General features: G+C 33.1%; 2 protein-coding genes across 2 annotated transcripts in view; both read left to right on the forward strand.

The window, feature by feature from the left end:
• Positions 1 to 15137, forward strand: part of fbp (fructose-1,6-bisphosphatase) — a 115308-nt gene that overhangs the window by 51910 nt on the left and 48261 nt on the right. The gene's annotated exons all lie outside the window — the stretch shown is intronic.
• LOC118065267 (uncharacterized) lies at positions 5022 to 6024 on the forward strand. Its single transcript, XM_035080440.1, has one exon. It carries the CDS (start codon positions 5022 to 5024, stop codon positions 5973 to 5975), a length of 954 nt encoding a protein of 317 aa, XP_034936331.1. The 3' UTR covers positions 5976 to 6024.

The raw sequence follows: 15137 nt of genomic DNA on the forward strand, positions 1-15137 counted from the left end.
CAATGTATGTGTACATCAGTCCAACATAATCATGATTCATAAATACATGGTAAAAAGTATAAGAATACAGTGCTACGGTATTGGAAGATGTTTTATTACTTAGACTATATACCGGTTGTTTTTGTTTCACCACGTGTAACGACTTGATTGAAGGGTGCTCGTCTAATCGCGTCAAATAAAATTACTATCGGCTAGATGACCAGCATGACGTCTTCCATGTGACTCACCAACTTTAGAATATGAAATGAGCGAACGTAATTAAATATAACACTAAAGCATATGATTTTTGTTATATTTTAATTTCAGTCAATTTCATTTCTTCAAAATATTTCAATGATAAATAATAAGAGGTATTTCAAGAATTAACAAAGAAATAGCTGAATAAGGTTTATTGAACTATTTCTATTAATAATGATATAACACAATATATACATAAAGTAATATATATCTATAAAACAATTTATAATATATATATATATATACATATATATATATGTATAGTGTAACATTCTTTTTCTGCCCCCTAGAGGGTGTACTCCATAACGCACTTTTCTTTAGGTGGACATCCTGATTAGAACCATCCCTGGGAGACTAAACTCAATGCCGCAAAACTTACTAACTCAAATTTCACAGGATATTCTTAAAATCTCAATGTTAAACCTAAACCGCAAACTTATATCTATTTTAATTAAAATGTATCTACAAAAACAGGATCTTCTTGAACAGGGCATGTCCTGTTCCTCAGTTGTGTAGGTTGTAGAGAGCAGTCGTGTCCGGCCAACTAGAAGACGATTAAACATAAAGAAGATAAACCCAAATTAAATCACTAGCCAACAGGATGAGTTGAAGGTTTCCAAACTACAAGAAATGAATTGACAGGTTCAACATATTTTTAATTATCAAATTTATTTAAACAACTTTACTGAACTAGACTTTCTTATCAATTACTGTAACTTACATCATCATTATGAATCTCTGCATCAAATAATCAATTAACGCAATTACAATCCTCGAACTGAACCAATAACCCTCTAACAGGTTACAATTCTAGGGCTCAAATAAATCATACATAACTAACTAAAGAGTATCTTTTCCACAAAATTTTTCTCAACAAATCAGAACTCAAAATCTTAAACTTGAAAACACCATATCACAATTTTTAACAATAACCAAATCTTCAAATCAACTTAACTAAACTACATCATAATCTTCGTTATCAAAATCTACCGTTAACTCAACCTAACGAGTACAAGAGCAAACCAAGCCTTACAGATTCACTTTTATGCTATAAAATATTTTTAACTAACTACAAATTTACTGGTTAACTTATTTTAACTCAATCCTTAATAACTTACAACTTCGGCAGAGAGCTTCCGATAGTCTAGTTTTTGTCGAACCTAGTTCTGGGTGCTCTAAACTTCCTTCTACTTCCATGGAAGATTCTCTCTGGTCCTCATTCTTCTATCTGGAATCCTCTCAGCTCTTCCTTTACATGATGGTCACACTCGACTGTTCATAAGCTCAGCTTACAATCGACTCTCCATGGGCACAGCTTACCATCGAGTCCTCCCAAAAGCACTTCTTTCAAAATTCTTATTCTCCAATGTTTTCATTTTCTTCTCCCTCTACTCAAAACATCTTCACTTTGTCGAATCACATTTTCTATTGGTGGCTCACGTGACTTCTCCCAAATTTTCATATGAAGGGGTCACTTAAAACTAATGTGCACCAAAACTTAATCCTAACTCCAAAACATAATATCTAATTCAAAACTTGAATGACTACGACCTCTTCCATACTTCTATCTTCTTCTTGGAGTCCCATTTTACTGGCAACCCTTAGAGCTAGGACGTTTCCCAGCATGGGAAAACTGCAGGGTGACATGTTGCTTTTGGTCCTCTGCTCCGCTACAGCCTCCCAACTCTTCCCCCAACAGTCCATGTGGTTGACAGATTTACTTGTTTATCTCGACTCTGCTTTACTTGGGTTATTACGACTTTAATCACTAATATTGATAACTACTGAATCCCTTGACCTTGGTTTGCTTTAATTAGTAAATCAACAATACTAATTAATTACAATTAATGACTTATAACTACCTATCATATGTCACCAAACGCATATAAAGATCATAATTTTGCAGAAATCAAACAGAAATAGACCTAAAGTACTATATGAATTACAATGAAAAGAATGAAATAATTAAATATTTTGGCGCAGGGAAAATGACTATTATAACTAAGTAAAGTGCAGCTCACGAAGATCAACATGAATTCAATTATATGTATGATTTGCTTACAAGGAAACCTCGCGAGGTGGTCACCGCTGATTTAGCTGGGGCTTCTATATAATAATCAAGTATTATTAATTATTATTAATTATAATAATATGCTACGTCGGAAATGATAAACTACGTATTTTTTTTTCTTCGGTAAATCGTTTTGAAGGGGTGAAAATCACCCCCGAAGTTGACACCCTATAGAAGTAATTTTTAATTTCCACATATTTCTAATCGAAATTTTCCAAAACAACCTTACACGTTAAAAACAACATAAAATATCAGTTCTCTGCGGTAGTCTGAGTGCGACCTAAAAGGTTCACACGACCAACTTCCTGGTGGAAATTCAGAATTTATCATGAGATTGGAATTCTGTTCCTCTACAACAGTTCAATTGTTAGAGAAAAGAAATCGTTGTTAATTATGATACATAGTTAGGACATTCGCTTCAGTAACAGCAAAAAATTTGTGTAAGATAAAATTCAATACTTTGCACGCAACCCGTTATCAACAATCATTATTGACTATTACATTGTGTCTTGATGATATTGAAATGATAATTGAAAATGATATTTTTACCATTCCAACACAAGTTTAATGTTTTGTCACTGCTGATTCCTTTTTTTTTTTAATTTTTTGTTCTATAGAATATCTTTATCATATCTTTATACAATTATTACAAACATTTAATATTCATATTTTTCAAAAGATCTCGTGATTTTGTCTAAAAAATGATATAATTTATAAATTGCAAAATTCAGGTCGTTTTCCATTTTTGCTAGCTTTTTAGTTCTGCCAAAAAAACGGCTAAACCGATTTTGTTGAAAACTTAATCAGTTCTAAGTTGCGCAATTACGTGTCGAAAGCAGTTGGTTCCACGTCGATATCATCTTTCGTTATCGTTACCGATCTTCCAGTGGGAAGATCATTTTAAGCGGTATCGAGATAAAAAATGTACATCAAATTTACAAACAGGCCCGTCCGCTAGAGATGTGTTGGATGTACAACCAGACATCTGTTGTAGTTCCCGAATTGCTGATTTATTGTAGAGAGATAAAGTGTATCAAAGGCATTTTCCATCTCAAGTTGTTGAATCATCTTCGAACATACTCTGCTTTTCAACAGAATTATTTCGCTCATTGACAATTCAATAATGATTTTGTTCAAAATAAATTTGGTCATGCTTGTGACATTTGTGACAGACTTTGATGAATTGCCAATGATTCTGAGTGGAGATTTTAACATAAACTTTGCAAACAATGGAAATCAACTATTAATTGAATTTTAAATTATGAATTTGGTTTAACTATGTCAAATGATCCCAAGTTGATCTACCAAATCTTCAACTTCCCTGATATCATAAAGATGCTCCTCCCCGAAAACAAGTTCTTCCTGACAGACAGGAAAAAACTTAAACAAATTTCGGAAGAATATTAGTCAAAAAAAAATTTATTAATAAGTATAGGGGTGGTCTGAATAATTCAATGATTTTGCTCCTTGAAATAAGTGCCCCTCTAATTATTAAGTATTAACTACACATTTTTTCTGAGCTTTCAATGTCTCTTTAAGGATAAGAGCAATTTTCTAAAAATATTGAAGTTGGCAAAATATTTGAAATTATAATCATGCAAAAATCATAAATAAGGGCATGAGTGATCTAGACAGTTAAAAGATTTTTTTCATCGTTACAATGAACATAATCACGAAGAAGTGACTATACGGATCGCTTGAACTATAATTGTCTTTTGTATGATGATGGCATTTTTTTCAAATGTGAGACTTGGCGAAATGAAATGAATATTAATCAAAAAATAATACTTATATAATTTTTTTTATTCTTACAATGAACTCTCTTATCATGGAAAAAGGACTTGGCCGTCGGCCTGAGCTTTAAATGATTCTTATATGATTATTGCTTTTTTTCAAAAATAAGGGGATTTAGATACTTCCGTAAGTGTTTCTATCGTTATAATAAATGTTCTCGTACTGTCTACTGGACTACATAATCCGAATATATTATAATTGACTTTCGTTAGGGAATTTTTTCGAAATTTATTGTTTAACGCATGTTATGCTTATTAATTGAGATCAGTAGTGATAATATTGATTAATTTTATGGATTACATTTTTTGTTTTCCGGATTTCATATCACTTGCAGTGCCATCTCTTCATTCTTTTGAAAGAGTGCTCCCTACTATCATCTAACTTGAATTAGTTTTTATTTGGAAGATTAGTCAAACCATCCAATATATAGTTACTCAATAATGCCGCAGATAAATAAATATGTTGAAGCGTCAAGCAATACGCAAAACAAAAAAAAACAGCAAGCGTCGTGGGCCTTGTTCACCTCACGATAACAAAACGTGGCGTTACTGACAAGGAAACCTCGCGAGGTGGTCACCGTCGATTCAGCTAAAGCTAAATTGTTATCGCGGATTTTCGTCTCCGACCAGAGATTATTCAAGACGGCCCGCATATTTAACGCCGCAAAAATTTGATGACGTCAGTTTAATCAATAACGTCCGCCAGGACAACCCATAGTTAAACTAACAAGCAAACCTTGCAAGATGGTCACCGTCAATTTAGCTGAGGCTTCTATATAATAATCAAGTATTATTAATTGTGTGTACAAATTACAATTTCCTACCACTATCTTCTTTCTTAGTTTGAAAATTTCGTGTTTAGAGATTATAGTATCACTCTGTAAAAAGAAAATTTTATAGCTATACTATAGATACGTACAATGAATTGTATAGTAAATTTCTATGAAGATCAAGTTCTTCAAAATGAGTATAGCACCGATGAATATAATAGATTACTTTTTAAAAGGGATAGCGATATTAAAAGCTTGTGTGGTTTATTCTTTGAAAGTATCCATTACTTTTATCACTACCAGGCTAAAAAAAAGTCAAATAACAATAGTTGCAAGATAAATAGGTCAATGACAAAATTAGATTCAATGAGATTCATGCATCAGATAACTTTAATATTGTACTGCGGGAACTGCAAAGAAATGGTGACAGATTATTATAATGTGCGTAAATTAAATCATTTTACTCATTATTTGAGATATACTGATGGAGAGAATTTGAACAATTTGAAAAAAGTCTTTGAAAACTTGCGATCATCATACGAAATTAATGGCTTAAATAGAGGTAGCCTAATTGTTTTCGATCTTGATAATACTCTCATTGATGATTCTCTAAGACCATTATCAAAAAATTTAGAGTTTCAGTTGAGTGTCTTCAGAAAATTATTTGATTATGTTGTACTATGGTCTCATGGAACATCTACGCATGTCTCTAATGCGTTGAATTCACTAAAATTACCTTATCGATTCTTCCACGTTATTATCACTCGAGCCGATTGGCAATCTTGTGGTGGAAACAAAGGATTAGGTTTTGTATTAAGCATATTATACAACAAGTATAAAGTTCGTGAAATAACATTTTCATGTATTGTGGATGATACGAAAGCAAATTTTACGAATGATTATATGGTATTTATTCATATTCCCTCAAATCATCCTCACAACGATTTGACAAAATTCTACCAGCTTATATTAGAAAGATTACGGAATATCAAGTTTCGATATGAAATCAGCAGTACAACTTGGCTTCCAATGCGAATAGATTTGTCAACGGTGAACGTTGATTTGCAACGACATCCACGAACAATTCGAACGATGGACAATTAATGCAATATGTTCGTGTTACCAAAGTATTATACTATACATGCTTCTTTTTGTAGAGGAAAAAAATTATTAATTATAATTTGATCAAGAATACTATTGTATATCGGTGAATTTTCGTCAAGGTTGATGCAAAAAAATATTTTGGTAGAATACATTATATTCACATGTAATACTGATAATTTCTATATGAAAAGGATGGAGATATTCATTTAATTCGTATCTATCATATAGAAACATCACTGTTATTGATGAATTACAAATTCTCATTCGGTTGGATGGAACAAGGTAGAAGGAAGTTCTGGTAAAAACAAGCACTGGTGTTCAATCGAAATAATCAAAGATATATGTCAACTACATAGTTGTTGACTACAGTAGCAATTTTCATGGTTACAAAACCGGTAACTTTTTCTTTCATTAAGTATTAATTAGTTATAATGTCGATTAGGCATGTGTCACTATGTTAACTATGCTCTATGTATTGTAGAAAGTTTTTGTATGCTCCTCTTTTATTCCTGAGATATTTCACTTTCCTCCCGAGCTTGTAAAGTATATTGCATACAGCATAAGCCGCGTTTGATACAAAATCTAATCCTTTCTTACGCACACACTTGAGAAGAAAAGGTTTATGATCGTTCAGTAGTGATCTTAATCGACGCTATAATCGGTTATGCTAAAAAAATGGAGACAGTTGTAAAACCCATAGAACAGTTAGTCTTTCGTCGAGCGTATGAAGATGTTTCTTGCAACATTTTCGATCTTTAATCTTTGACTGTCTTATATTCTTTCCGAAAAATCAACTATTATACCAATAATCTCACAAAATCTTTCTAAAAGTGGTTTTTCGGCATATTTGGAGTATTACTAATTCTGTGGCCAATTGTATAAGTAGTTTTTTTGCAGGAAATTTTGGATTCTCCAATTGTTTCGTTACAGTTTTCTTGTTAAGTCAACTGTTCTCCAAATATTTCGAAAAATCATTCTTAAAAACGGTTAATTGTGTGACGAATTGTTAAAATATTTTTTCTTTTCAACATTCTCTACTCTATAATTTACCACGTATACGGTCTTTTTCGTAACAAATTTCTTTCTATGCATTGTGCACTGCTTCAGTTTTCGCGAAAAGTTATTCATACTACTATATAAATTTATGGTGTCTGTCCACGCTAATCTCCGCAACGGCATATTCGATTCTGACAAAATTTTGCAAATATGCAGAGGACGTTCTCAGGAAGGTTAAAGGCTACTTTTCGTTTATGTAAATGGTTAATAACAATTACATTTGTTAAAACCAATTGAAAACGAGTTCTTTGCAACATATTTGAGTCCTTCCAACGCGTGATTATTTCTCTTGCTAAAAACAACTTACAAACCATGCAAAATGTAGAAAAGCATATTCCTTCTGTACATAACAATGGAATTTATTTTAAAAAAAAAAACAGAAATTGAGTATTATGATAGACCCCAAATAATTTCTTTAATTATTAAAACTCACATATAGATCATCTATTCATGAACTCGATTACATAGCAATTGGTCTTTTGTTAAAATTAAAAATTTCTTCGTATTGATTTCCAATCAAAAATAATAAATTGTATAAAATACGTTATCTAAGGAGATAACCCAAGGGTAATACCCATAAGAACTTGAGAAGGGGTAATACTCTGCCAATTATGTTGAGAGCTAGTGAAAGGGGAAGTGGCTAGTAGGGGAAAGTTTCTTAAAGATTAAGTTAGAGGGACAGGCCTAATGAAAAAAAGTTCCTTCAAGGAGAAGGAGCATGCGTAAAGAGTGAGAAGCAAAAATAATAAAGAAAAATCTAAAACCTTGAATTTTTGTTTCATGGGACCAATTTCAATCGAAAGAGTATAAAAATTTACAAGATACGTGTCTTCGCAATTTTTAAATAACATTAACTACAGTATACAAAACAGCAACTTAAGAATTGCTAATTGTTTATGGTCACAATAATCACGGAATAATGTACATCGAAATTGGAGACTTAATTATTTAAAGAACCACTTCAGACAAATATTATTAAATTGAATAAATAGGTATATTGATATCGGAATGATGAAGGAGCATTTATTTACATCGGTATCTTCATAATTCTAATAGTTAGAAATGTCGTTAAGAGTAACCAAATACAAAAAGGTAGTTAACTTTCATTTTTTACTATTGATTGTAACACAGTTTTTAGATAAAAGAAAATTATGTTTCTATTACAAGGACACAATTTTATACACATAAAATAATGACTATTAATCGAAGTTTGAATGAATACAAGAGTATGAAATATTCATTTAATACAGTATGAAAAATGAAGACGAAGAAAAAAGGTTTGAATTTGTTAAATAATTAAAATATGTCACATTTGTTTGAAATGCTAGCATTGTTTATTATTGTATCGACGGAAAATACATATAAAAAATCGAAAATTTAATTACTATTATTCTGTGGTAAAATAGGGTAAAAAAAATGTCAAAGAGTGTGGCGGGGGTGTTAAACGAGCAATCAAAGATTGTGTATAATTAGTTTTCTCGAGTAGAACTGACAAAAATTTTTAGATTGAAAAAAATGTTCGTGATATTGTAATATTGATTATTCAATGCACTTTCAACAACCCCCCCCCTCCGCCACTCCCGTCGATCTTATGTTTACTCCACTTTCCAATTGAAAAATGATTTTTTTTTTGTATTACGATGATAATTTTGATAAAAAATCGTTACCAAAAAAAAAAAACATATTTTTAGTAATATTGAAGAAACTTGAAATCCTTTCGCAGAAATTGTATTTTCTTTTAAATAAGAATTCCGCAATGTACAGTAGCCAATAAATTTCACGCCGACCGTATTTTGGAGTAGCTTTACGTAAATTCCTCTACAGTCGCTCGATTTTTTGAGTTTGAACTCTTGTGTCGGGATTAACAAAATTTACGGAATAATTACCTTTGAGATGTTCAAAGCTTTCTTTGCATAAGTAATCATATGCTCGCCAACTATCCGATACGATTGTTGTTCTGATCCTGACTAGTCGTTTAATGACTTTCAACAAAGTGGCAGCATTTCGCGGTGCTACAGGTTCTATAAAATCGTTTTTAATAGTACGATCAATGCCACCAAAAATCCATTGACCAGTTATTAAATGACCTTTATCATGTTTTCTTTTTCCAAATTTAGCTTCGTCGATCTCAATTGTGTAACCAACTCCACTAATTTGCTGATCTGCATGTTTGTTCTAATAAAAACAAACCTACATAAGAATATAACAAATTAAGTATTTTTTACAATTAACGATTACAATATTGAAATAAACGAAAAAAAATTCACCTTTCGACAAAAAGATGCAAAATCAATACAAGTTTCACTACTGATATCTAAATTTGCCCTTACTACAATGTGTAAGGAGGTGGAAACCATAAAAAATATCCGATGAATAATTTTTAAGTATCATAAACACCTTCAAACCATGTACTTTTGAAAGCCGGAATACGATATGTACATCTTATCCTCTGGCGTCTTCTTTTAGCAATAGTTTTATAAATATTGGACGGACATTGTAACATTAATGTATCTCGATTTATTGTTATATTTGTACCGCAATTTCGACAGATTACATGTTCACGAATAACTTGTTTTTAAAGTAAAAAAATTGAATAATTATATTGATCCTCGATCACTAGCTATCAACACAAAATCACTCATCTTCATAATAAAGGTTTTAATTAAACTGACCTATTTTAACTCAACTTATAATCTCGACTCAATCACGAAAAAAAAAATCAAGAAGATTTATTGTCGATATATTGTGGAATAAGACCGAATAATAACTTCGGAAAATTAATAAATAAAGAAAAATGTTCATTAAAGATTGATAGCAATTAATTAGAAAGAAAGGATCCGTGTGGTCAACTCAAGTCTCAGTCAAAAACTGGAGATAAACAAACTTTCCCCTCGTTACTATAAACAATCTAATCATCAAGCAATCGTCGTTAACTAACAAATTGTCGTTAGTCTAACAGTCATTCAATGGCGATATACAAATATTTTACAACATTTATTCTTCAATAATGCATATAAATATTACCTTACAATGTATTAGTAAAAAAAAAATCGAAAAAAAGGATGAAAACGTTAAGTAAACATACAAGAAATTGTATGTATACAGAACCAAATTTCTTGAATGTCTACAAAATCTTTATCTAAACAGCGTACATGATTATATTACTCATTTTTCCAAGAATTGTTCTCTCTAATTTTATGTTTTTTTAACATGAATTACGCAGAAGTTTCATTATGTGTGAAATCTAAAAGTATTCATATCATAAGTAATCAACTAAAAAGAGTTATATTTAAAACTTCGAAGTTGTATAGAATGAGACTGACGGCTAATTTCACGGTATATATATTACGAATACCTCCTTCTAACACCACCTACAACCCCGAGTCGATAGGAGTTGGAAGATGATCTTTAGATAATTACCGGCTGCATGCGTTCCCGCACGCCTCCTTTTCTCTCTTAGAGGCGGTATCAATTTGACTGTCTCGGCCGCCAGTAGTTGTCTCTTTTTAGGTGTAGCCTGTTTCTCCTCTACAGCCTTCGGTGCCTCGTAAAAACAAGCTCTGCCTCGGCCGCAGTGAGGACTCATTCCTAACCATTTTAAGAGCTTCAACGACTCGTCGTCCACACCAATGACTAAGCTAGTAAGTATTTTTGAGATCACTGCCGGATCCACCGGTGGCCCGGCAAACGTCGCGGTAACCCTAAAGAGGGAATTTTCTCACTCTCGAGAACCTTGAGGCTTACTGCTTTCAATACCTTCGTAGAGGGGACTGTCTCTTTGAACCAAGTTGCTGCTTGTTCATCAGGACAGTTAATCCACAAGAGCCCTCTGCTTTCAAATCTCAGAACAGTGCTATTTTTGATGGCATCGTCCAATGCCCGAAGAAGTTCTGCCAGCACAAGTTCCCCTTGCTGATTGTTGATGGTCACAGAAAGGTAGAGGTTCGGTGTGATGGCCACCCTGTAGCCGCTTCAGCGAAGCTGCTAGGCTCAAGTGCCATGCGAGCCTTCTTCGCTCGATATTTTGCGTCAGGGGGAATGCAATCCTCCGACCTTTGCCTTTTGGTGTTACCCGCTGCTTCGGTAGAGGACCCCAACTTGGTGAAGCTAGTAGCCCCAGTATCAATTTTTAAGTTAGTCCCGATTCTACTAGAAGTTACCGTGCCTTCAGAGAATCCGTTGGTTATCACAGGAGTCCCTGGTTTCCTCTGCGTTGGCTCAGCCTCCGCTCGGACTGTGCTAGCCCTGGATTCCTCCAGCTCTAACAACTTTGCCTTCCTCCTTCTCCTTTTCTCTGCCCCGCAAAGTTTTTTCTTGTTGTGGTGTAACGGTGAATTAGATCTATCGAACTTTTTCCTTTGATCCTCTTTGCCGGTAACAAAAAAAAAGACCCCTACTACTCCGAATGTTGCCTAGGTCATCCATTCGAGTCCCACGATTATTGAGAAAGTAAAGGTCCACCAGTGCAGAGCCTCTTGCACTGGTAAGACTAGCTACGAAGGCGGTCACCTGGTACCGCAAGGGCATTGTTTGCGACACAGTGTCCCAATGCCATTCAGTCTTCAGCACAATGGCTTACACCTTGACTTGGGAAGTTTCATGGGAATTACATGAATATCCATCTCTACCTATAACAACGAAACATATCTGATCTGTGAAGGCAACAAAGCAACTAGAAGAACCCAGATATATTATATTTTCATTACGAATAAATCATAAAAATGATTCAACAAAGCGGGCAGATGAATTCCATCATTGTAAAATTGAAGACTTTGCGGCTTATTTAAACTCACAACGTCATTCATATGCTGACATTACTATTGATATGATGAATAATAGATATGCACTTTGATATAAAATTTTTTTGAATTTCCATTTATCTTATCATAGCAAGAATATTAAAAGATCATACTTAAATAAAGGAATGTTTGTGGAAAGAGGACCATTCTTTGTAATAGATTGTTCACGACAAAATAAATCCATTACAGCTGGGCCAGTCAAAGTGAAGTATACGTTTTATACTTATGTTAAATTAAAAAAGAAAAAAGTTCAAGTAGGGATTTAAAATTAAGGTTTAATAAAATTCAATGAAAAAAACAAAAGACTCATAGAAGTTTTCATTTATTATTATCTGTTGAGAAGTAATTAATTCTCAGATTGCAGCCTATCAATGCTTTGCAGAAAGAACTTTGATTTTATTACGTGAAGTTATGAAGACTTGTCCAAAAATGTAATTCGATTTTGCTATAGTATGAAAGTGTGAATGAGCCTTGCTGACAGATGAGAGATTTCTCCCCACCAAATGACTACTCGTAAGAATTATTCAATTGTACCCAGGTCAAGACGGGCTTCCTCGAGTAGCAACGGTGAAGACACCAACAACGACGTTGGTCATTGTTATTAATGAAATTCCTGTTGCCATTCTTTTCCTGTTCTCATCCACGTGTACACGGATTCTAATTCTCTTCTCACAAATCTTTCTTTTCTAAGTCAATTATTAGTACTAGTGTAACTTGAATTCAACGGAAACATTCACACTTTCATACTATAGCAAAATCAAATTATATTTTCGGACAAGTCTTCTTAACTTCACGTAATAAAATCAAAGTTCTTTTTGCATTGTATTGATAGGCTCACACCACGTGCACGATCACATTTTCTTGACTTGTGAAGCGTGTTGAGCTCATGTGGGAGGTCAATAACACCAAACACACTAAGTCAAGCATTTCTCAGACATTCATTTAAAATTCAGTGGATAAAAAATTGACATTCAGTGATTTCTTACGACATTCAGTCTTCTTTTTCAGTGACAGAAAGTCTTACAGTGTATTTTGTGTATTGTTAGGGCCAAAAATAAAGATAATATATTTTTTATGAAACCTGACTTCTGTTTACTCTGTTCCGGCACAATCTCTCCTATCCTTAAACGGTTAGGCTAATTCAAAAGTTGAGATGTTCTCAACATTATTCTGTCATTAAATGATGCTTTACACAGTTTCAAATGTATTGATATAAACTTGTTTGAAACTTCAACTAATTTTATTAACTTCCCGTTAGAAAGTTATTAAAATTGGGTTGATTGGTGAAATTTGAATTTTCATCATATCTCCACGTTTCATAATATTTGCCAACATACTGACCAATTTTTAGAATGATGTGTGTGTATGTATTTTTATATCTAAATACCAACACCTAGTTTACAAACATGAACACTTTTCTTCACTTCTAACAAGGTTTCCTTTTTATCTTCTGATTCCTTAGAAATAATAATTACGTATATATGTATGTATGTATAGATCTATATATTGTAACGTTATTTTTCTACCCCCACAAAAGGGTAGACTTCATAACGCACCTTCCTTTAGGTGAGACAAAATCATCCCTGGGAGACTAATACTACTTTACTTAGGGCGCCAAGTTAATTTTATTCTCCAGAATAAGTAAACTGGTATAACTTACAACTAATTCAAACTTAAATCTAAACTTAATATCTCAAACTTACTAACTAACTCAAAATCCACACAATATCTCAAAATCTCAATACTTAAAACTAAGTCGCAAACTCATATCTAACTTAACCCAGATGGTTCTACAAAAATCAGGATCTTCCTGAACACGGCATGTCCTAGCTCTTAGTTGTGTAGGTTGTGGAGGGGGTCGTGTCTGGCCAACACAATATAATTAACCAAAAGAAATACTCAAAAATAAAAAAAAAGACCAAATAAAATGACTAACTAACGGAGTGGGCTGAAGGTTTCCAAACTACGATAAATCAATTAACAAATTCAACATATTTTAAAGTCTTCAATTTATTTCAATAATTATACCTAATTAGATTTTCTTAACAATTACTGGAACTCAAATCATCATCACAAATTTCTATATCGAATAATCAGTTACGCTATAACAATCTTCAAAATGAATCAACTAAACTCTAACCTGTTACAATTCTGGAGCCCAAATGAACCTTACATACTAACTAAAGAATATTTCTGAACAAAATGTTTCTCAATAAATCGTAACTTAAAATTCTAAACTCACAAACGCAATATTTTAGTTTTCCTCAATAAACAAATCTTTAAATCAAATCAACTAAACTAAATTATATTTTCTTTATCAAAATCTGCAATTAAGCTTAAACTAACGAGTACGAGAGCAAACCAAGCCTCACGGATTTTCTTTTATTCAACAAAAATAATTTTAACTAACTACAAATTTACCTCTTAACCCATTACAAATCCATTCTCAATAACTCACAAATTCTGCAACGAGCTTTCAATACTGTAGCTTTTGTCAAACTCGGTCCTGGTGGTCTTGGACGTCCTTCAATTTGAATTGAAGATCCTTTCTGATCTTCATTCTGCTTACTGGAGTCTTCTCTGCTCTTCTCTCCCAACAAGATGGTAATTGACTCTCCATGGGCACAGCTTGCCGTCGACTACCTAAGAGCTCAGTCCGCAATCGACTCTCGAAAATATTTTCAAAATCTCGTTCTTTAATTTCTTTCTTATCTTCATTTTCTTTTCCCTCTACTCCAAAACGTCTTCAATTTGTCGAATCACATTTTATATTGGTGGTTATCTTCACGTGACTTCTCCCAGATTTTCATATGGAGGGGTCACTTAAAACTAATATGCACCAACTTAATCCTAATTGCAAAACTTAATATCTAATTCAAAACTTGAATGACTACGACCTCTTCCATACTTCCATCTTCTTCTTGGAGTCCCATTTTACTGGCAACAGCCCCGTGACTACAACCCTTAGAGCTAGGACGTTTCCCTGCATGGGAAAACTGCAGGGTGACATGTTGCTTTTGGTCCTCTACTCCGCTACAGCCTCCCAACTCTTCTCCCAACAGTCCATGTGGTTGACAGATTTACTTGTTTATCTCGGCTCTGCTTTACTTGGGTTATTGAGACTTTATCCACTAAATTGAATTACTAAATGGATCCCTGAACCTTGGTATAATTAATAAATTAATAAATCAACACATATCAATAAGAAGTTATAAATAACTATCCTACGCCACAAAATACGAATAAAGATTATAATTTTGCCTAAAATACGCAGAAAGAAATTTACATAATTACAATGACTCATGAC

The sequence above is a fragment of the Chelonus insularis genome, unplaced genomic scaffold (assembly GCF_013357705.1).
Source record: "Chelonus insularis isolate UGA/USDA-ARS -01 unplaced genomic scaffold, ASM1335770v1 contig_28_pilon, whole genome shotgun sequence".
In the NCBI taxonomy this organism is placed as follows: domain Eukaryota; kingdom Metazoa; phylum Arthropoda; class Insecta; order Hymenoptera; family Braconidae; genus Chelonus; species Chelonus insularis.